The sequence below is a fragment of the Alternaria ventricosa genome (assembly GCF_023758065.1).
Source record: "Alternaria ventricosa strain BMP 2768 chromosome Unknown scaffold_3, whole genome shotgun sequence".
Lineage (NCBI taxonomy): Eukaryota > Fungi > Ascomycota > Dothideomycetes > Pleosporales > Pleosporaceae > Alternaria > Alternaria ventricosa.
In genome coordinates this window covers 2,006,986-2,026,857 of record NW_026055683.1, presented here as the reverse complement: position 1 = coordinate 2,026,857, position 19,872 = coordinate 2,006,986, and the positions used below count along the sequence as shown (strand labels likewise).

At 51.4% G+C, this 19,872-nt stretch overlaps 8 protein-coding genes across 8 annotated transcripts; 4 read left to right on the top strand and 4 right to left on the bottom strand.

Annotated features, from left to right (window-relative positions):
- Positions 1–73: 73 nt before the first annotated feature.
- J4E93_002634 (uncharacterized protein) lies at positions 74–1,033 on the bottom strand (the record flags this gene model as incomplete). Its single annotated transcript, XM_049340576.1, has 1 exon — positions 74–1,033. The coding sequence occupies one exon, from the start codon at positions 1,031–1,033 to the stop codon at positions 74–76; it is 960 nt and encodes a 319-aa protein (XP_049202898.1).
- A 563-nt stretch (positions 1,034–1,596) lies between these two features.
- J4E93_002633 (uncharacterized protein) lies at positions 1,597–4,149 on the top strand (the record flags this gene model as incomplete). Its single annotated transcript, XM_049340575.1, has 1 exon — positions 1,597–4,149. One exon carries the CDS (start codon positions 1,597–1,599, stop codon positions 4,147–4,149), a length of 2,553 nt encoding a protein of 850 aa, XP_049202897.1.
- A 3,382-nt stretch (positions 4,150–7,531) lies between these two features.
- J4E93_002632 (uncharacterized protein) lies at positions 7,532–9,296 on the bottom strand (the record flags this gene model as incomplete). Its single annotated transcript, XM_049340574.1, has 3 exons — positions 7,532–8,367; positions 8,415–9,080; positions 9,245–9,296. The coding sequence occupies 3 exons, from the start codon at positions 9,294–9,296 to the stop codon at positions 7,532–7,534; spliced, it is 1,554 nt and encodes a 517-aa protein (XP_049202896.1).
- A 915-nt stretch (positions 9,297–10,211) lies between these two features.
- Positions 10,212–11,305, top strand: J4E93_002631 (uncharacterized protein; the record flags this gene model as incomplete). The annotated part of the gene is made up of 4 exons (XM_049340573.1): positions 10,212–10,640; positions 10,692–10,935; positions 10,989–11,141; positions 11,193–11,305. The coding sequence occupies 4 exons, from the start codon at positions 10,212–10,214 to the stop codon at positions 11,303–11,305; spliced, it is 939 nt and encodes a 312-aa protein (XP_049202895.1).
- Positions 11,306–11,506: 201 nt separating this feature from the next.
- On the bottom strand, positions 11,507–13,307 carry J4E93_002630 (uncharacterized protein; the record flags this gene model as incomplete). Its single annotated transcript, XM_049340572.1, has 2 exons — positions 11,507–12,461; positions 12,511–13,307. 2 exons carry the CDS (start codon positions 13,305–13,307, stop codon positions 11,507–11,509), a joined length of 1,752 nt encoding a protein of 583 aa, XP_049202894.1.
- An 805-nt stretch (positions 13,308–14,112) lies between these two features.
- J4E93_002629 (uncharacterized protein) lies at positions 14,113–15,781 on the bottom strand (the record flags this gene model as incomplete). Its single annotated transcript, XM_049340571.1, has 3 exons — positions 14,113–15,233; positions 15,284–15,654; positions 15,705–15,781. The coding sequence occupies 3 exons, from the start codon at positions 15,779–15,781 to the stop codon at positions 14,113–14,115; spliced, it is 1,569 nt and encodes a 522-aa protein (XP_049202893.1).
- Positions 15,782–16,814: 1,033 nt separating this feature from the next.
- J4E93_002628 (uncharacterized protein) lies at positions 16,815–18,526 on the top strand (the record flags this gene model as incomplete). The annotated part of the gene is made up of 2 exons (XM_049340570.1): positions 16,815–17,271; positions 17,328–18,526. 2 exons carry the CDS (start codon positions 16,815–16,817, stop codon positions 18,524–18,526), a joined length of 1,656 nt encoding a protein of 551 aa, XP_049202892.1.
- Positions 18,527–19,189: 663 nt separating this feature from the next.
- J4E93_002627 (uncharacterized protein) lies at positions 19,190–19,621 on the top strand (the record flags this gene model as incomplete). Its single annotated transcript, XM_049340569.1, has 2 exons — positions 19,190–19,393; positions 19,463–19,621. 2 exons carry the CDS (start codon positions 19,190–19,192, stop codon positions 19,619–19,621), a joined length of 363 nt encoding a protein of 120 aa, XP_049202891.1.
- Between the last annotated feature and the right edge of the window lie 251 nt (positions 19,622–19,872).

The following is a 19,872-nucleotide window of genomic DNA, read 5'->3' as shown; positions in this document are numbered from 1 at the left end:
AGCTATTTCGCTGCTCCCGTTCGTGGTGTGGGTTTGCATAATGAGCGTGTTCTGCTATGGACTGACATGCATACTACGATCCCTGCCATTCCTCCTTCCAGATCCAAATATACCCCCCAAATCTCGTATCGATACTTCGTCCAGTGCCCCAGGCACCCACCATACCAAACGGTGTCATCCTCGCCTCCCAATCACATGACAAGTCTTTTGAAAGATATCGTTTCGTCAAGGAGATATCTCCATCGTTGTGTCGCACGCGACCTTCCAGGGAGAACTCTCCGACAGAATCGGTCCCTCGGCTCTGCGAATCGATAATCGTATATGTGGTGTAGCCGCCGACATCCCACTTTGGTTCAGTGGTGTCCCGTGCAACAAAATGGATACTGTGCATACGCGGGTCGAAGCGTCTTCTTCCCAAAGCCCTTCGTTGGTCCGAGTAGTAACCCGTCCATCGTCCGGATGAAAGGAATTTGGGTGAGAGCATTTGAGCGTAGCACTCGCCAAACGGTACGTTCTCATCTTCATCTTCGTAAGCGGGTGCTGGATTCTTGGCGAAGATCGTCGGCAAGAAGTGCATGAATGAGTTAAAGGGTATTTTGGTAGGTGACGGGAGTCCGCACATGTGGCCTGGACTCAAATTATGTACAGCCAGTTCCAGAATGAAAGTGGGCAGCAGAGTCGTAGCTTGGTCCATCTCACATCCATCGCCATGTCTCTTGCGGAAGCAACCATAGTCTCGCACTCGCTGCCGAAGGCTCTTGATTGCATCTCCATCCAATCTCACCCCGTTACTCGCCACTATTGGTGGATCCCTTATGTGGTTCACGGAGAAGAAGCGGTCGAAGGGTGCCTTGACTTGCTTCCCGTTTCCAGTCATTCGCAGTTGCGTCAAGATAGTGTAGCTGAGGATGAAATTGACGTCGAGGAGGTTGGGTGAGAATTCATCTGATTGGAAGTGAACCTGTAAGCGGCCTTGAAGCTCCAGGAAAGTCTCGGGCTTGAGCTGTGCAGCTACAGGGTGGTGCAAAGCCATGATATGCGGTAGCCATCTACTCAATTCATACGTATCGATCGCTTTGGCTTTGCGTAAGGTCCATGTGTCGCCACTCTCGAGCAGAGCCTCGATGCATCTCTCGGCTGCATATGCTATGCGGATCGTCTCTGGGAGAGTTGCTTTGGCTAGGACGGAGTCGGCTTCCGCCCAATGGGTTTCCGATAGATCTATGCCATTTTCGGAGAGCAAGGGCTGTCCTAAGTTGTACTTTGCAATGTTGTGGAATACTATTCTGTCATTGCAGATGGTTCGCAGTTGTCGGTTGGCTCTTGAAAGGCTGAGGGCTGAGGAGCAGGGCAGAAAAGATGCGATATGCTGTGTGAGCTCGTTGGGAAGTAACAGCAAGCTTGTCATAGCAGTTGTGTGATGTGGCTGGATGACGGATCGAAGATCATGAGAGGAGTTATGACGATGTTTGCAGGGGGTTGACGGGTAGCGCGGCGTCAGCGCACGTGACGATAACGATAAGATACCTGTCCACGAGTGCGTGCGAGGGCGACGTGACATTTCACAGCGTCAACACACCGACAGACGCGCCTAAAATGCTTCCGGATAACATCGCCAACAGCTACCGAGAGTATAAAGCTGATACCGAAATCTTTGTTACGTGGCTTGTTGAAACGGCTAGTCGTTGTGGCTTCGTCCCTTCTACCACTGCGCCAGCGCAAGCTACTGCTGCAGCTACTGGTGGTCGACCCAAGGGGAAAGCGCGCGCGGCTAAACCCAAAGTCAGGTCTTCACAAGCACGCAAAATCACCATCAATGATCTGAAAACATGCGCCGCTGCCGTAGCGGAGAAACCCCCCAAGAAGTTTGCGGTGCCACTCTACGCCAGCAGAGCCGCAGCTCGAGCAATCCGCCATCGCACCAAGTCGACGCTATGGCACGAAGCCCAGACTCAAAACGTAGATGAAGACCTACAGCACGCATTCGCTGCTAGCAACGAGGCACATGCTACCTTCACGGGGACTTTAGAGTACGCACTTGATCTACTGAAGCCTTTCATCACTACTGGCAAAGCGATACCCAAGCCCGATGAGCATATAATGCCACCGTCCATGAATGATTTGAACACCAGGTTCAGCTCGCTTGAAATTGAAGATCTGGCAGACCAGGAGCCGGAAAGTGGTGGACAGGCAGCCGCCACTGCCAAACCGGCACCAACTTCGAAGGCGACATACACTGTCGACAACCAAAAGGACGACTGTTTGATCGCCATGAGCATGCTAGTGCGCGATTATAATCAGATCAAGGTTGTCATCCAAACAACCTGGGCTCGTTATTGCCGGAAGGACACCGACCTTGTTTCGACTGCGGCAACGACTCAAGCGGCTATGCAGATGATAAAGAGCTTAGTGCATGAGTTTTCGCTTTCCTTCCCCGAGATAAGAAACGTTGAGAGCTTTTGGCATACGTTCTTCGCTGATTCTGATATCTGCAAGACTATGAGGAGAGATACGGACGAGATTCGAGCGATGCAACACACACTTAGAGGGAATGAAAGGCGCTGTGAAGTCAAGATCCCGGATGTCTTGCTGACCTATGGATGTCTGCAATCTTACATTCACATCTGGGATGTATTGCAACACATCGAGCCTTATGTCGAATCAGGGGATGTTGCCTATCTTACCTTCCCTGACCGTAAATTACAACAGCTCTCAAACGCCCTCGATGATATTGTATGGATGATAAGACGGGTGCATTACCCTCTGCCTACTGTGGATAACTTTACACTGGCATGGTATACATACCTAAATCGACGCAACTGCGAGGACCGTAAGCCTACGGACCAGACCCGCTATGGAGGAAACATTTCCCTAGAGATGTGGCTTTATACCGATCTCTACCTAGTCGCACAGGATGCTGTCTCAAGTCAGAACCCTGGCCTAGTGCTGGAAGATTATCAGAACATATGGACGTACGTTGACAGGGGCGGGTTTTTGCAGGACGTGTTGACGACATCACCGCTTTTGGAGAGTCCATGGGGACGTACAAACCTAAACTCCTTCTTTCGCGACCCTTCCGATGCGATGGAACGGCTGATCTGGTTGAGTTCAGACCCAATCTGGAACTCTCGCTTAGCGAGTGCCCGGCAAACCCACGGTCACGACGAGACCTGGTCGCCGATAACATATGAAAACCGCAACCACTCCGATTGGGTCACCATGAATCCGTTCCTTGCTGGAACGATCTCGTTTGTGGTCATGCATGCTGCTAATGACCTACTCCTTCTTATGCAGAACGGCAATGGACTTGTACTGGGATATGCGCACCTTTACAACTTCCTTCATAACGCCCATAGCGCAAATGAGGCAGATTCATCGGAGAAGTTAGTTACGAAAGAGTGGAAAGATATCGACAATGCAATTGCACTGCTTGGAGAGTCCAGTATCTTCATGGGCAGTAGACCGACAGCACTCGACCAGTGTACCAATCGCCTGGTTCGCGCGCATGGAATAAAGGCGAGTGATATTGCGCGTACCAATGGCCGTGGCAAGAAGAAGCAAATTGTTAGTGTGGGTGGTAAAATGAGCGTCCACAGCACTCCACTCATCAACCTCCTCTTCTCGGATGGCGGACATAGCAACACAACGTTCCTCAATATTACAAATCGAGCCATCTCGGAGCTGCTCATGAAGGAGACCGAGACCTACAATAGCGACATACTTCCTCAGAAGCTTTTCAGTGGGCCTGAGGTAGCTGGGCCTCTTTTCATGCTCCGTGTGCTTCTCCAGCGCGAGTTGCCAGCGCTTCTTTTCCCGCTTGAACAACTACACCTCAGTTGTAAAGAGCTTAACGGTTGGATATTTGAGGCCTTGAGATCCGTAATGACGCAGGAACACATCCGGCCCAAAATAATGCTAGACTGGAAAGAGGACGGAGCCATACCGGCGAACCTCCTGTGGCACGAAAGAACCCATCACAAAAAGAATCAGAGTTCTGGATTGATCAACCAAGACGTGACTGGAGTGCACAGTCTTCCCATTCACGAAGCAGCGGAGATAATGACGAGGTTTCTAGACGAGCAAGATGGTCGTACGGAAAAAAGCCTTGCTGAGCATTGCACCTTGTGTTTCAACCATCACGTAGAGTAAGTGAGGGATAAGAACCGACACATGCACTACAGCTAATCTATCTTTCACAGACAGTTTCGTCTTCCGAATCCTTTGCGGCAGAGTACTGCTGACATATCTCGTCTTCTGGGGATACGGGTTCGCATTGATGCAAGATTCAGTCATAAAACCTTCGAAGCTGCACTCTATTCTGAAGCATGTACATGGAAGCCACTACCAGCTCCATATGACGAGTATGTTGCGAGACTGAGGCCGGTCGAGGGAGAAGACGCGAAGTTGAAAAGCGGCGAGACCCACTTTGTTCAAGTCAAAGCTGGTGGTGAAATTGCAGTGGTCGCTTAGATCTTCGCATGTTAAGTTCGGATGTAGACTACATCACGAGATAGAAAGCGTCGATTCGTGTCGATACAAGAACGATGCTATTGTGAAGCTACTCTTCGTTGGTAGTGACATGACATCTGTACAAGCTATCCAAGCTGCCATTTGACGACACTAATTCGGAGTGATAATGATACAGACGAAGAAACCATGAATCCAAAAGGCCTCACTGATCCGCGAAGTGAAGCTAGTTGGAGATGTGTGTAAACGCGTGAAGTAGATAGGAGTGAGAGCCAAATACACCCTGGCGTATATGCTCAATAGATAGCGAGTACATGGTTGACACCAGATGGATGTCAGATGGCAATGCAGATGCCAGTAACCGATTCATCTACATCCAATCCATCTATATGCGATCCGTCTACCTGGGGCCCATCTATAGTTGCCCCATCTGTACCCAGTTCATCTGTAGCTCATTCGTCCTTGCCCGAATCTTGCAGAGTGGTTCCAGATGCCGTATTGGATTCGCTAATAGCATTGTGTAGAAGAACCATGAGATCTGCTCCTTGCGTATCTTCAGAGGTATTCAAAACGAATGAGAAGCGCCAACTCGGTTTCCAACGACGAGTCTCAAGCAGTTCCTGAACACGTGCAATTGCTTCTAAGGGATCATTGGTAGTTGTTTCATCTCGTAGAGGAAATCCCAACTTCTCAACTTGCTGTACGAATCTGCTGAAGTTCCTGAAGACAAGACCTATCATTGGGTGGTCATGATCCGGTCTTAGATTTGCTATTTGAGATGAACTTGTTGCGGCTCTCCCTTCAAGCTCTTCGAAGGGATAAGATTTGATGTTGTAGTCGTGGAGATCAAAGAAAAATACGACTGCGGTCTCGTCTCCGAAACTTCGGGTGTCTGTGCTGACAGTCGTCACTGTATCAGGAGAGCCAACAGTGAATTGATAAGTGACGTCCTGAAGTACGTTCTCTTTAAGAAGGTTACCTGGGACGATGTTAAAGGCATAGAAGCCAAAACAATAACATGTCTTTTCTGCTCTGAGGCGATCTGCAAGTCTAGGACCGCTGGGAAGAAGTTCGGAGGGGTTTACTGGTAGAGCACGGTCCATCAAGTGAATGAAACTAGCCACAGTCAGCTCTTACATGTTATATAGTTGTGCAAAACAACACACAGTCTCGCGGCATAGTTGCCACCGGTAATACTCAATCCCCGATCGCTAATGGATCGGACCCAGAAGATCATACCCTCGAGCTCGATCCTGTACTTGTGAGAGCTGCGGGTGATAGGGTACTCCTTGTCCAGTCGCGTTGCATGCCTCCAGACCTCTGCACAAGTTTCTAGGACATCAGGACGAGGCTCAAGTACTTCAGAAAGTAGTGCCTCTGCTTTCAACAACACAAGAGTGGTCATATACGCATGATCGCACAGGCCTGGATGCGTATGGACGATTTTGCATAAAAGGTCCCAGCAAATCTTCTGCAGCTTCAACTGATGCAGAAGCCAGTCGTTACTTTGCCAGATCCGATCTGTCTCAATGGTGTTGATAAGCAAATCCATGCCAATCTGGTCTTGTCCTCGGATGCGAATCCTTTTCCGGCGCTTTGGTGGTGATGGAATTTCTGTCCTGTCCGGAGGTGACAAAGGGTTGTTCATAGAGTACTGTCGTCTCCTAAGGATATCTTTGATTGAACCTCGAAAGGCACGCTCGTAAACCCCTGTTGCGAATATGTTCGAGTCGAATTCAAAAGTCCGCGAGATTTTGGAAAGATTGTCCGTTATCTTGCTGGTGAGGGATGCTGTGTCACGGTGGACATACAGCGACACTGAATCCGCTTTCGCTCGCTGAAGCACTTTGCGAGTTTTTTTGGATTCAAGATATTTCTGTTGCGCTGAAATGGTTCTACTATGTACTTCAGTCAGCGTCGTAGGGGTCAGAGATATCGTAATACTTACCAGTTGCATGCTGTCAGCAACAAAGTCAGCGCACTTGTCTGGTGCTCGATGAGCCTTTGTACGCCTTCAGCTCCGCTGCTTCCAAAAACGACCTTCCACTTCTCGCAAAGGTCTAATGGTTTCTCCGTCGACTGTGACAGATCGGCAAAGAAGTTCTCAACTTTGTTCATTAACAGGTTACAGCAAGAAATTGAGACATCTAGATCCATGACCAACTGATGGTGAGTGTCTTGCAGATCCTGGTCTATCCATTCTTGGATCTTGGATGAGGCCGCCCGTAAGGCTGTAAGCTGGGACGCCAAGCTGAGCAAAGTGAGATCCGCTTCGCCCCATCTAGCCTGAAGATCTCTGATGATGCCAATCACTTTGCTGATGCCATCCACAATGCTGAAGATTGAACCTACTCCACCTAGATCGGCGATGTAAGAAGTCAGCGTGCGTCTCAAATGTAGTCATGATACCAAAAGCCTTACCCAGGACCGCAAGGACTTCAGCCATGTTTATGACGCATGCAGCCTTGTGACGTGTTGAAGTACTTTCTGCCGAGGACAGGGCAATTGACACCTCGATTTAGTAAAGGTTACTTGGCGAGATGTAGAGAATTGATGAACAAGAAATCAAATAATGCGCTTTCTGAGGAAAAGAGAGTGGCAAGCAGTTGGAGCGCACTTCATGGGTGAAGCGCCAGGCAGCACACAGCCCCACGCTGCGCCAACGAGTTTAGCCTCATCAAAACCTGATTGGTGCGGCTATCATCCAGCCGAATCCCGGAATCTTGATTTCTGTAGAGGTGAGTGGCATGAGACAAGGGAAGATTTCTTAAGTCATCGAGTTGTCGCTGTCGCAACGGTATATTGAATAGATCAAGATGGGCGCAGGCCCTCGCGGCCTACTCGTCAACTGGTAGTTAACTGGTAGTTAGTCAGGTCCTAGAAGTGGGGCTTAGCATATTAAGTCTATGCCTAACATTCATGATTTTTGCTGAGGTCACTTCATTACTGCGATTACATCAATGTGGCACCGAGATGTGCGGATAATGCGACAAGGGAGAATCGATGATAGATACCCGAGCCTGCAGAAACCATCTATCACGATATTTGTGACCAAGGCTACAATCTATCGACACTCGAATGAGGCAGCCTCGTTAGGGTTTCCTCCAACATATACCATGTGCTTGGGCCATAAGCAAAGCTGCGCCTTCCTACCCTGCGTAGTCTCCGCTTCCAGCATCTCCGGTGCCGCACCTTTTTCTACCCAATCGATAAGGGTTTTAAGACCATCGCCAGGATACCAACCCAGCCCACCGCCGCAGTGATCCACGCCAGGCGCCTCAAAGTAGCGATAGTAATCACTGGAATTCGGATCGCGCTCATGCACCTGCTGCGCATAGTGCGCAGTCGCATCAGGCGCGATAGCCTGATCCGCCAGCCCATGCCACGAAAGGAGCTTGCCACCCGCCTTCCGAAATCCGTCGAGATCTGTGTTTGCGGTTCCGATAACGGAGTCGTAGCGGGCTACAGCATCATGGAAAAGCTGCTCGAAATAGGTGATGTTCATTCGTGCGGTGTCATATTCGCGGTCGCGGATAACAAAGTCGGTTATCCAGGTTTGAGGTACGGCAAACGGTACGCCGACGCATGTAGTGTTCTTGCTGCACGTCGTTGATGCGAGGCCAGCGAATGAAGCCCCGATGTTGCCGGGGTACCACAGGAATTCGCCTTCGGGAGTTGTTGCGCCCTGCCATATCAACTTTGCTACCTTGGCTAGGGTATTCGTGATGGTCATGCTCTGGTTGGTAGAGGGACAGAGGTATTGTTTGCCAACGACGGTCATTGGGTCAAAGGTGCAGTCTTGAGGTGCCAATATGATGCCGTCCTCCATACCATCGAGACCATCGCAGGCTTCGGCAACAGCAACGTTCATAGCTTCGAATTCCTGCGGAGTCGGAAACCCTGTTATGTGTTAGTCATGCATATCTAACCGTCGTTTCAGTACTGACCGTTCTCGTTCATGACAACCTGCGGCCAGAAGAGTTGCATCATCAACTCGTTCCAGTAGATAGCTGGTGCAGCCGCCAAGATACCATCATACTGATCTGGGTACTTCTGCGCCATCATGTAACCTTGTCTGCCGCCCTGCGAACATCCATTCCAATAGCTATAGCTCGGTGCTTTGCCATAGTAAGAATGAGTGACCGCCTTTCCCAGCGTCGCGGCATCATCTAGAGAGATCGAGGCAAGGTCTTCTAGCAACACCCAGTCGACCTTGCCAGAGTTAGTGAGCGACCAGCTGATATCCTGCCCGATGTGACCTCCGTCTGTCGCGACGGTAACGAAACCCTCACTGGCCGCCCATGGGAGTGTGGTGTTGGTTTCAGGTCCCGCAGCCCATCCTCCACCACCGGCGCCCAAGAGTCTTCCTGTCCACTTCTCAGGCGAGGGTAGCCAAACGACGGTGTGGATAGTGTCATTGGAGCCGGGATGCGTATACCTGATGATCACTCCACAAGCGTTCAGATCGGTCACGGCAGTGGCGTAATGATTTTGTTCCGCGGGAGCCTGGAATGATAAGTTCGTGTGTATTTTTGTAGCAATGTCGAGAATCTCGCCGCCTGGCAGCTCAAGATTTTGGAAGGAAGAAGCTTCGCAGACTGGTTCTCCAAGAGCTGGGCATGTCAGGAAACCCAATATAGAAATGAGGGAAATGAGACTTCGTCTCTTCCATGGAGTTGTGTGCTGCATCGTAGTCGCAGGAAACACTGGAAAAGTTACTCGTCAAGGGTTACTTACACTGCATACATTGCTTCCATTACATATAGCAAGCGCATACTGGACTCATTCGCACATTCATCCTGAACCGAAGGATTCAACTGAATACCCATAGGGATGCCTATGTTGGTCAGTTTGCTACAAAGGCTGAGGCCACGTTAATATGAAAGGAGTATCAGCTGCCATCAGGCGCTCTACTGCCATCCAATCGTGACAATGATCGATTCTAGCGTGTTCCTCGATTGAAGTATGCAAATTGGTGGACAATGGCTGAGTCATGTATTCATGACTTGAGCCGCGCCTCAAACTTTTGAAACAAAGGGCGTTTAATCTAAACCCCTGTTGTGGCGCTTTGAGAGGGTTTGAGGCCATTTTGTTAACGCGATGTCTTGCATTGTTCAATATGCTGTGCCGCTTTGAATCATGTCTTCTTGCTCCAGATGTTGTTTTTGTTAAGACCCGTAGATGAAGTGGTAGTGGATGACGACCGTTGATGGTCGAGGTCTCTGTACCCTTTGAGCGCGGCACACCACGTTCCGTGGAACAGATCCCATGAACCGAGTTTGTGTGGCTTCAGGCCGCGAGCATCGGGCACTGTCTTCGTGTGGTCGTCGCGTATCGCGGTTGATGAAGCATGGATAATTGTGCGACCAGCGACGCAAGGTCGGCCATTTGTGGCGGCAGCACTATGCCTATTTAGGAACACCCGAAGACGTCACCACGCGTCAGTTTCGCGAAGTATCACAAACCGTCCTCAACTCTCGTCAGCGATCACACCTTTGGATTTATATACACGTTCGTCTTTTCCACCAAGCCTACCACGAAATACCGATTCGGCTCTTGAATTTACCCCACATACATCGTGTGGGGCAACAGCTACCCCGAGACCGCCCCGCATCGGACACGTACCGGTCGGAACTATGCCGCCCGCATGTACGGCATGGCAAACTTCATATCTTTGCGACAATCTCTAGTCTGAGAGAAGAAGCTATTGATACCCCAAGATCTATTATCAACACACCGCAACCATGGATCCAGCGCAATTCGGTTACAGTACTATTCCTCTCAACCACGCGCCATACGGCCCAATCGTTCCATCCGCTCTAGAAGGATCCAATGCCGGAAAAGTAGCCCTTATAACGGGAGCCGGACAAGGCATCGGTGCCGCCATCGCAGAATCGCTAGCAAAATCTGGAGCTCATCTAGCCATCCTCGATCTAAACACCGACAACCTCACACAAACCAAGCAGACATGTTCAGCTTTCGGAGGAAAGGTTGAGGCATATGGCTGCGATGTCACGGACATGGAGCGCGTGAAGGTAGTTTTCGCGCAAGTGGAGAAAGACTTGGGACCGATTGATATACTGGTGAACAACGCGGGGATATTTACTCAGCGACCGTTCATAATGGGTAGCTTTGACACGTTTTGGAAACAGATCGAGGTCAACTTCAAGGCTGTAAGATTGTCTCTACGCTCGTCAAAAGTTCTTTGCTAAACGTGTATCCAGCCTCTAATGCTCATCCACGCTGTCCTCCCACAAATGCGCGACCGCGGCCACGGCTGCATCATCAACATCGCCTCTCGATCCGGCACCGTCGATGTACCCATGACGTTGGGATACGTGACGTCAAAAGCGGCTCTGATGCGTGCTACACATACACTGCAGCTGGAGATGGAACTTGATGGGCTGGACCCAGCCATTCATATGTACGCGCTGCATCCAGGTGGAGTGAGAGGCAACATGGGCGGAGGTAAATACTTCTCATCGGTATACCACGCCGAGAGGCATGCTAACGTAATGTAGCTGGCGCGCCAGACGATGTGAAGCAGAAGTACGGTGACCTTACGGACGAAGAGTTCTTCAAAGACCTTTTCAAGGATGGACCGTCGCTTTGCGGCCAGACGTGTGCGTGGTTGGCTAGTGGAAAGGGGAAGGAGTTGAGAGGACTGTTTCTGGGTAAGGAGCACACGAACTGTATATCAAAACCTTGGGACTGATATCATACAGATTGCCGACAAGATGTGACGAAGCTCTTGGACATCGGACGAGAAACACTACTGAAGGAGAACCGGAATAGGCTGACAGTGAACTTCATCGATGGATACTGCAACGAGCCATAATGATTGGAACAAAAAGCCAATGTATATTCTAGGGGTGAAGAGTCGGCATATCATAAGATAAAAGACAAATACTCAAGAACAGAACAAATTTCATGTACAATCCGCCAACTTTCCTCGCCTCCACTCAAATCGACCTCCTGAATCACTCTCCTCTTTTCGCGACATCTAGGTGACAAAACCCAAGGCCCCTGTGGGATACACTTAGTAAACAGGCATCTTGAACGCATCGAACGTGTACGTCCAGCTCTCAATGGACGCCTTGTCCTCAACACACTCAAAGTCAGAGCTATTGCCAGACCAAAGTGGTCGTGCAGGCCATTGGCAAAGCTGTTGCACCTCTCCAGCGTTATCACCCGCCGACACAGTCGCATTGAGGCGACTGGGCTTGACCCCGTTCTCAACCAAGTCAATGATCGTAGCCATGTTATCCTGCGGGTAAGGGCCAGGCTGGAGCTTATTAGCACCGCAGTGCGCCGCGCCGGGTACGAGGTAGAATTGGTACCAGTCAGCCATTGCTTCCTGGGCCTCAGCATCGGTCATGTTGGAGTACATGATCGAGCGGACAGACTGCCAGTAGTGGACGGAAGATGCAGCGGGAATGGACGGGTCGGATTCGCCGTGGTAATGGATCATCTTCGCGCCAGAAGATTGGAACGGAGTGAGATCGGGTACAGTGGTTTGCAGGCTGTCGAGGTAGCGGACCATGCCGATGTTCATCCATTCTACGAGGGTGTCGTAGGTGACGTTGTCGAGGTTGGTAAGGTTGTCCAGGTCGAGCAGTTGAACGAACTTGGTCACATACTCGCCACCGGTGGAAGGGATGCTGAGTTCCCACTTCCCGGTCGCGTTATTGTATGTTGGATCGGCATCACTGAGCTCGGAGCCGATCTGCCAGGAAAGGTAAGCGCGCTCGCCCTTGGAGTTGTGTAGACCGTCGTAGACGCCTTGGGCTACCGCGATGTCGTCGGCAGTGATGGTGCCGTTCTGTTCGGGCTGAGCGCTGGTTTGGCCGCCCGGCATCTGGCGCTTGTTGAAGTCGCGCTTGCTGAAGCCGAAGCCGAGGGAGGTGCTGGTCTCGCTGCGCAGTAGTAGCTTTCGCCGATCAAGGAGCTGAGATTGAAGTTGAGTTTGCAAAGGTCGGTGCGAGAAATGACACCTGGAGAGACTTATGTTAGTGCATTACCACATGGCAGGAGAGACTGTACTTACCATCAGTACGTCCATCCAGAGGATCACAGGCAGCGATAGTGGCGTTGACTATCTTAGCCAAAGCGCATGGCGGAGGATAGTAGTCGTTGATAACGTTGATGGTGGCAGGGTAGACATGAAGCACCTGCTGCTGCGCAAAGCGGAAAGCAGGCGCACCAGCTACGACGCCGTCGTACTCCTCGCCCCAGCGCTGAACCTGGCTCATAGCCTCACGGCCACCATCAGAGCAGCCCTCGAAATAGGTGTATACCTTGGTCTTGTTCAGACCATAGAAAGCCTGTGTGAGCGGCTTGCCAATCTTCGTCAATTCCCCGAGCGCGGTGTAGGCAAAGGCGTAGGTAGCATCCCAGTTGATGGTTCCGTTGCCATAAAGCACTGCCTCATCATAGCTCTGGTCGAAAGCGTCGTAGCCTGCTGATGTTGCTCCAGAAGCTGCGCCGTATGGCAAACCTCCGGTGGCAACGCTCTGGAGAGAGAAACCTCCGCCACCAGCAAGGTAGAAGCGATTCGCGAAGCTGGAAGGATCAGGGAAGGCGAATTTGAGGGGAATTACGTCTCCCTTTCCAGTATGGGTGTAGCTGACAGTGACGTTGCAGTAGGAGTAGGTAGCACTATCAGTTGTCGACGCTCCCATGCCGCTGCTTTCAAGGGTAGCATTGTAGAGCGCACTGGCAGTCACGGTGCCAGGTAGCAATTCGATTCCGAGAAGAGTGCCGTTAGAAGGAAGAGCGGCTTGCACGTTCGATACTGTGCAAAGTTCTGCTAACGAGGCTGCATTGGCGGCCACTGCCATGGCGGCAGCCGTTGCGCAGGACGAGTGTCGCATGATGGATGAATAACCGAGAGGAACGTAGGAACAAAGCGAAGGTAGAAGATAGAGAAGCTGTATTAGCGGGGTGGTGTTCGAGATATCTGTCGCGGTATCTCCAGCATTATATACTCACTACCAGTCCTGACTCGGGCTTTTGACTCCACCATCGCAGTCGCTGTAAGGAAACCCAATCTGTGGCCGTAGACTCCTTCCATACTCACAATGGTCCCCCTGGGAATCTCTTAGTTGACCGTCATCAGATCTGTGGAACGATTCTTGTCCATGCGTGCCCTGTCAGAGGTCTGGCCGGTGATGTCTGGCAGTGCAATGACGGCAACTTCCGCCTTGCGCGGCATTGCAGTACGTGTTTAGTGATGCAAAGAGAGAAGAAACATAGTGCGCCGGCTGTATCAATCGTTGCGCCGCGTCACTCGAAGGCTGCTTGCTGGTCGTAGACGTGAGCTGAAGACGCGTTCTCGGTTAGCGTGGATGTGGCCCAAGCTTGGAAGAGCCTTCTTCCAGACAAGCCTCGCTGCATACGCTTTGGAAGCCTTTTGCTGTGCAAGGCCTGTAGCGAAGTTTTCACGCGGATGAAAGATCAAGCGGTTTTACAGACATGAGGCCGCGTATTGTCGCGGCGAAGTTTCGGGATTGAGCGATGGAATGGGCAATTCACCCGGAGCAATGGATCAATGTTTACCATGACATTGTTTAGATGTTTACAGGTACAATGTCATATACCAAATGGACGTCACTTAACGCGCTTACACGACATCTCTGCCTCTAATCAAACTGCCTCTTTCGTCTCAACATGCTCAGTACTGAGCCCCTTCTCAAACTTCTCTTCTTCATGCGCAGCAATCCTAGCATCAGCTTCGATGAACTCGGCTGGGCGGTGTAGCTGCACGGCAAATTTGTTCCGATGGATCAAGATACCGGGTTGCGTTTCAAAGAAGCGATCGATATCTTCAAGCGTCCGGTTCGCCGTCTCTGGGTAGAGGAAGTACGTGATCGGGATGAAGGAGAAGCAGATGACTGCCCAGATGATCCAGAACTTGTAGCCTAGGTTCTGAATACCAGGAAGGGTTGCTTGCACAACACCGTAGTTGCAGATCCAGTTGGTCGCCATCGCGAGGGAAGCGCCTTTGGTTCTCATCTCAAGCGCGTTGATCTCGGTCGGGTACAGCCAAGGCACACCCAACACGCCCATGCCAAAGCTGGCGAAGAATACGAAGAAGAACGCAACAGCGACGATACCCAGCTTGTATGAATCGCCACCTTTCTCGGTCTGACCCTGCGATGCTGCGATGACGATCCAACAAATGGAGCATGCTGCAGCCGAGACCATCATGACCTTGCGACGCCCGTATCGCTCAATGACAAAGCATGCCAAGCAAGCAAAGATGAGATAGTCGACAGACCCGGCAGCAGCGAGGATGCGCGATAGTAGCTCGGATATTCCCAAGGCGTTGATAAAGATATAAGACATGTAGTAACTCGTAACGTTGATTCCAGAGATCTGGTTCATGGCCTGCATCCATGCGCCCAGAAGCATGCGTCGCAGCACACCGCTTGGACCTTTGCCAGTAAGAAGCTGCGTCCATGTATATGTATTCATTTGCTCGCGATCGAGGATGTCCTTGATGATGTTGTACTGCGTGATAACCGAGGGTGATTCTGGGGTGGCTCCATGGCCCTCCAGCGCAGCAAGAACTTCTAAAGCTTCGTCGATCTTGCCTTTGCGAATCAGCAACCGAGGAGAGTCTGGTAGGAACGGGCACATGGCGTAGATGCACAGGGTGAAGAAGAGCTGAAACGCGAGCGGGAAACGCCATGCGATATCGCGCGGTGCGAACGAAAAGCCGAGAGTAAGCCAATTCGAGATGCTGAAGCCGGTGATGCAGTTCGCTGTTGACGAATTAGCCAAAATGTCACACTGTATGTTGCAAATGCCGTACCCATCTGGATGATAACGAGCTTTCCTCGACTGTTCATCTTACTGGTCTCAGCCTGCCAAACTCCAGCCGTTGCTGTGTTCATGCCAGTACCAAGCCCCGCCACGATGCGCCCAACCATCATGCTCGCTACAGTCCAACTACATGTCTGAATGATTGCGCCGATGCCAATGATTGTCGAACCGAGGAGAATCTGCCTTGGGCGTCCGAGAATGTCGCCAGTCCATATGGTACTCATTGCTCCGATGAAGCAGCCGATGTTGTAGATGGACGTCATCACACCTTGCATGTTGGCAGATGGGTAGCCAAAGGTGTGGAGGAAGTCTTCTGAGATGATGACATTGCCGAAGACACCTTGATCGTAACCGTAGAAGCTAATGAGTGTCAGACAACCGCATTGGAAGATGTCTTGATCGTAGCTTACACGAGCACCGTACTGGCAGCGATGGAAATCCATACTGTCAGCCGCTCACCAGAGCCTCCAAGATATTTGCGTGCCATGGTCGCGTACTCCCTGTCCAGCTACGGATGTCACGAAGTTTGTGATCGTGGATGCGGAGTAGGAGATGTCGTGGAAGGAGGTACCCCAAATCAAGAGATGTCAATAGCCGGTCCAATGCACTGGGCCTGTACCAAACTTTGTCATCTGCAACGGGGTCGTAGCGTCGATCAGCTCTTTATACCGGGCATGAGCCCTGGCTCGGGATTTTCTCCGCTTATCATTATCCTCGTTATGCGAAGCTTGTCAAGCCTCACAAGCCTCTGGTCGTCTCCAGATCCACTGAGCTTCCCCAGACTCTGATCACCTACCCCATACCCCATAGGCCGAAGGCCCACTCAGTCCACGCTTGAGCTCTGTGATTGGCGATGGCGGCGTTTTAGCCGAGCAAGGAGACAATGAGTGATCAAAGCGCAAGGGTGGTAAGGCGAATGCAGCGATGTTGAGGTTGCAAGTAGGGACATGATGCATCGCGGAATACTTATTCAGGGAAGGCGGAAAGATACGTCGGCTGATGAGCACGGAAGGTGAAGCGAGCGCGGGGTAGCGAGGAAGGTGCGCCGAGTGTGGGGAAAATCGATGCTGAGGTTCAACGCCACAACACGAAAGCTACAAAAACCTTAACATTCTTGTACGAGCCTCTGAAACAAAGCTGGCAATACAGCCGGTATATCATGCCCAGGCTCTTCCCGGGCATTCAACCACGCGAGTGCCGAATGAGGGAGGTAGCCTCGGAAACTCCCCGCAGTACTCCTCTCCTCCAATATATTCCACGGAAGAAATAGACTAAACTTGAAGTCGCGCATCATAGTCCCCTGATCTGCGCATCATATCCAAACATGTCGAGCGCAAGGTCTTCCACTTCGAGGAGTACTTCCGGCATACGAGATGTATACGCACGAACTCATTCCTTCCACCGGTAAAAGGTCGCTCGCGGCTTCTTCGTGTTGATGATGAACTCAAAATGCGAAAGTATAAAGAGACGGGATGTTCGTATAGACGGGTAGGCAGCACATCGACCAGGACATACACACCATGATCTTAACCAACTCTGTTCTTTTGACCTTCGCTGGAGCGACCCATGTCGCGTCGCAGTCGTTCCAGCAGACGCCTGTTATGGGTTGGAACTCCTACAACCAGATGTCATGTAGCCCAAACACCCAGAAGATCACCACCACCATTAACTCGCTTGCGAGTCGCGGTTTCGTCGATGCTGGCTACAAGTTCTTCCAGATCGATTGCGGATGGGCTTCAAGAGATGGACAACGGAACGCTACTAGCGGTGCACTGAAGGTGGATCTGAAAGCCTTTCCGGGTGGGTTGAAGCCTTTGAGCGACCTTGCAAGGTCAAAGGGCATGAAATGGACAATGTACTCGGATGCCGGTGTGAGAATGTGCGACCCAGAGGCGCCGAGCCCTGTCTTGGGCTCATTAGGTCATGAAGCTGCCGACGCGGATTTCTTCAAGACGCTGAACACTGAATACGTCAAGTGTATGTCCGAAGGAACGTGGTCGCGCACTGTGATCATCAAGCTGACAGCCTTCCAGATGACAACTGCTACGCCGACGGGCCTGCAGCTAGCCAGAACGCTCCCAAGAACGCCAGAACCGATTTCGTCACCCGATTCGGTGTTATGTGGAAGGAGCTACAACGAGTCGGTATCCCAGGAATGTTAATCTGCCAATGGGGTGTTCCTTTCACGACCTCTACAGGTCTCCAGGGACCCGCTCAATGGACGAAGCCCATCTCGACATCCTTCCGACTATCGGACGACATTACATCAGGTTGGGCGTCCATGTTCCGCATCTACAACCAAGCTGTGCATATCGCCAAGTCTGGTCTAGTCGCTCCAGGACACATCGCCGATGCTGATCTGCTCATGGTCGGCAACTCTGGTATGTCATTCGACGAGCAAGCTACGCACTTCGCCGCGTGGGCTATGCTGAAGTCCGCGCTCATGGTCTCGACCGACGTAGCGGCTCTGTCGAACGAACTCGTCGCTGTTCTGCAAAACAAAGACCTGATTGCGATCAACCAAGACTCCGCTGTCAAGCCGGTCACTCTCCGTCAGCGTTGGAGCGGGGACCGCGACCTTTGGGCTGGCGACCTCGCCAATGGAGACATGGCCGTCTTGGTCGTAGACCTCAGCAACACTGCGCGTACGCTGAGCCTGCAGCTATCCGAACTCGACATCGCATCGGCATCGATCAAAGATCTCTGGACGGGTAAGACTGTCAGCGAGGCTTCCCTCTCCAAGCAAGTCAAAGCGCACGGATCTCTCGCCATCCGCCTCTCGAACATTCGCCGCTCGACAGCTGCTAAACCTACTTACAAGTACGTCTCTGCATCGACAGGCTCCCTCTCCTCGGGCGCATCCACCCAGTCCTGCTCCGGCTGCACCTCGTCCAACAAAGTCGGCAACCTGGGCGGTTCGTCGAACGGTCGCGTAACGCTCTCCAACATCCGCACCTCCAAAGCGACACAAACAGTGTACTTTGACTACATTAACGGCCAGGTCGACTACATGGGCGGCAGCAACGAGCGTGTCGCATCGGTTAGCGTGAACGGAGGCGCGGCAAAGACCGTCAGCTTCCCTCTGAGCGGATACAACTGGGACAAAGATGTATACAAGAACTACGGCGTCGAGTTGTCGGGTTTCAGCACCACGGGTACCAATACCATCACCATCTCTGGTGTTGGAAGTGCGTACGCGCCGGATGTTGACAGGATTGGTGTGATCGCGTAGTGTGCGACCGGCCTCAATTCGGCGCGTTTCTGTCTTTCCAGCCACGCTTGATTAGCCGGCTCAGCCACCTTTCTAGCGGTCTGGACATCTCCTTTGCGACGTACTACGGATGTTTATGAAGCACAATGAATGAACATCACTATATTTTCGGTCCGACGCCAGACCTCCGGCTGGGTATCATGTACATACGCACACAATCTGCTCTTCTGTAAGCGTTCTGTCAGCCAAGTTCACCGCATCATCGCATTAAATTTCTCCGTGTCGTTACCTCGTGCGCTAATCGAGTGGTTGTTTGAACTGTCGCATGTGCCAAATCTTACGATGATTGATGCGATATCTGCGTATTCGGTGTTTCTCGCATCTAGACTTACCTCGTAAAATGATTGACCGCGTTTCCAACGCTGCGCAGCATAGCACAGTGCATCTGACGTATGCGCATCTCTTAGCAATCCAGCGCATGAGCAAATATTAAATATCTCGGCCCTACAATACGCAGGTACAATGATGAATACATAAAGATCTTCACATCCTCTGTTTCCTTCTCCACCACGCCAGTTCCACAGTCGCGCATCACCACTCCAAACCTCACTTCCAAACACCCACAAGCACCTCAAGATGCAGCTCCAGTACCTCCTCCCCGCCGCGTTCTTTGCCGCCTCAACCATGGCCGCAAAGTTCAACGGCTTCTCCAACGTCGCCTGCCAACAATACGACGGCACCTACATCCCCATGACAGCAACCCAACTCCAAGACATCGTCGTCAAGTCCTGGGCGACTACGCAAGAAATTCCCGAAGCATCGCGCTCCTTCACTGCGCCTGATGACAGGAAGCTCTGCCCTTCGAACTCGGATGATACGTATAAATGGGTGAGTACCATGATCATACAGCTTGGCTTGATGAAATGGTTTCTGACTAGTCTTGTTTTTGCGTTCTAGGTGTCGATCCCGCAGTGGTCGCAGGGAAGTAAGTGGCCCGCTGGTAATGGTGGTGCGCTGGCGGTGGTTTACTACAAGGAGACTGATACGTACAATGTGTGCCGTTATCTTTCCGCTGCTCAAGCGGATGGGTACAAGGGTGCTTGCAAATGGGAATGATGGAATAAGTGCAGCGTTGGCAGGTACAGTAGCATTGGCTATGAAAATATACTCTAGAAGCGATGGTCCAGACGCAAATGAACTTGTTCCCTGGCTTTTATCTCCACCTTTCTTTTGTCGCGTGCGGGACTTGACTGAAGGGTGTGAGGGTCGGAAAGGCATACAAGAAAGTTGTATGATGGGATGTGCAGGTAGCTCTAGTAGACTAGACATCGGTGTGACTACGTCATGGGTATGTTGCAGATAACTTT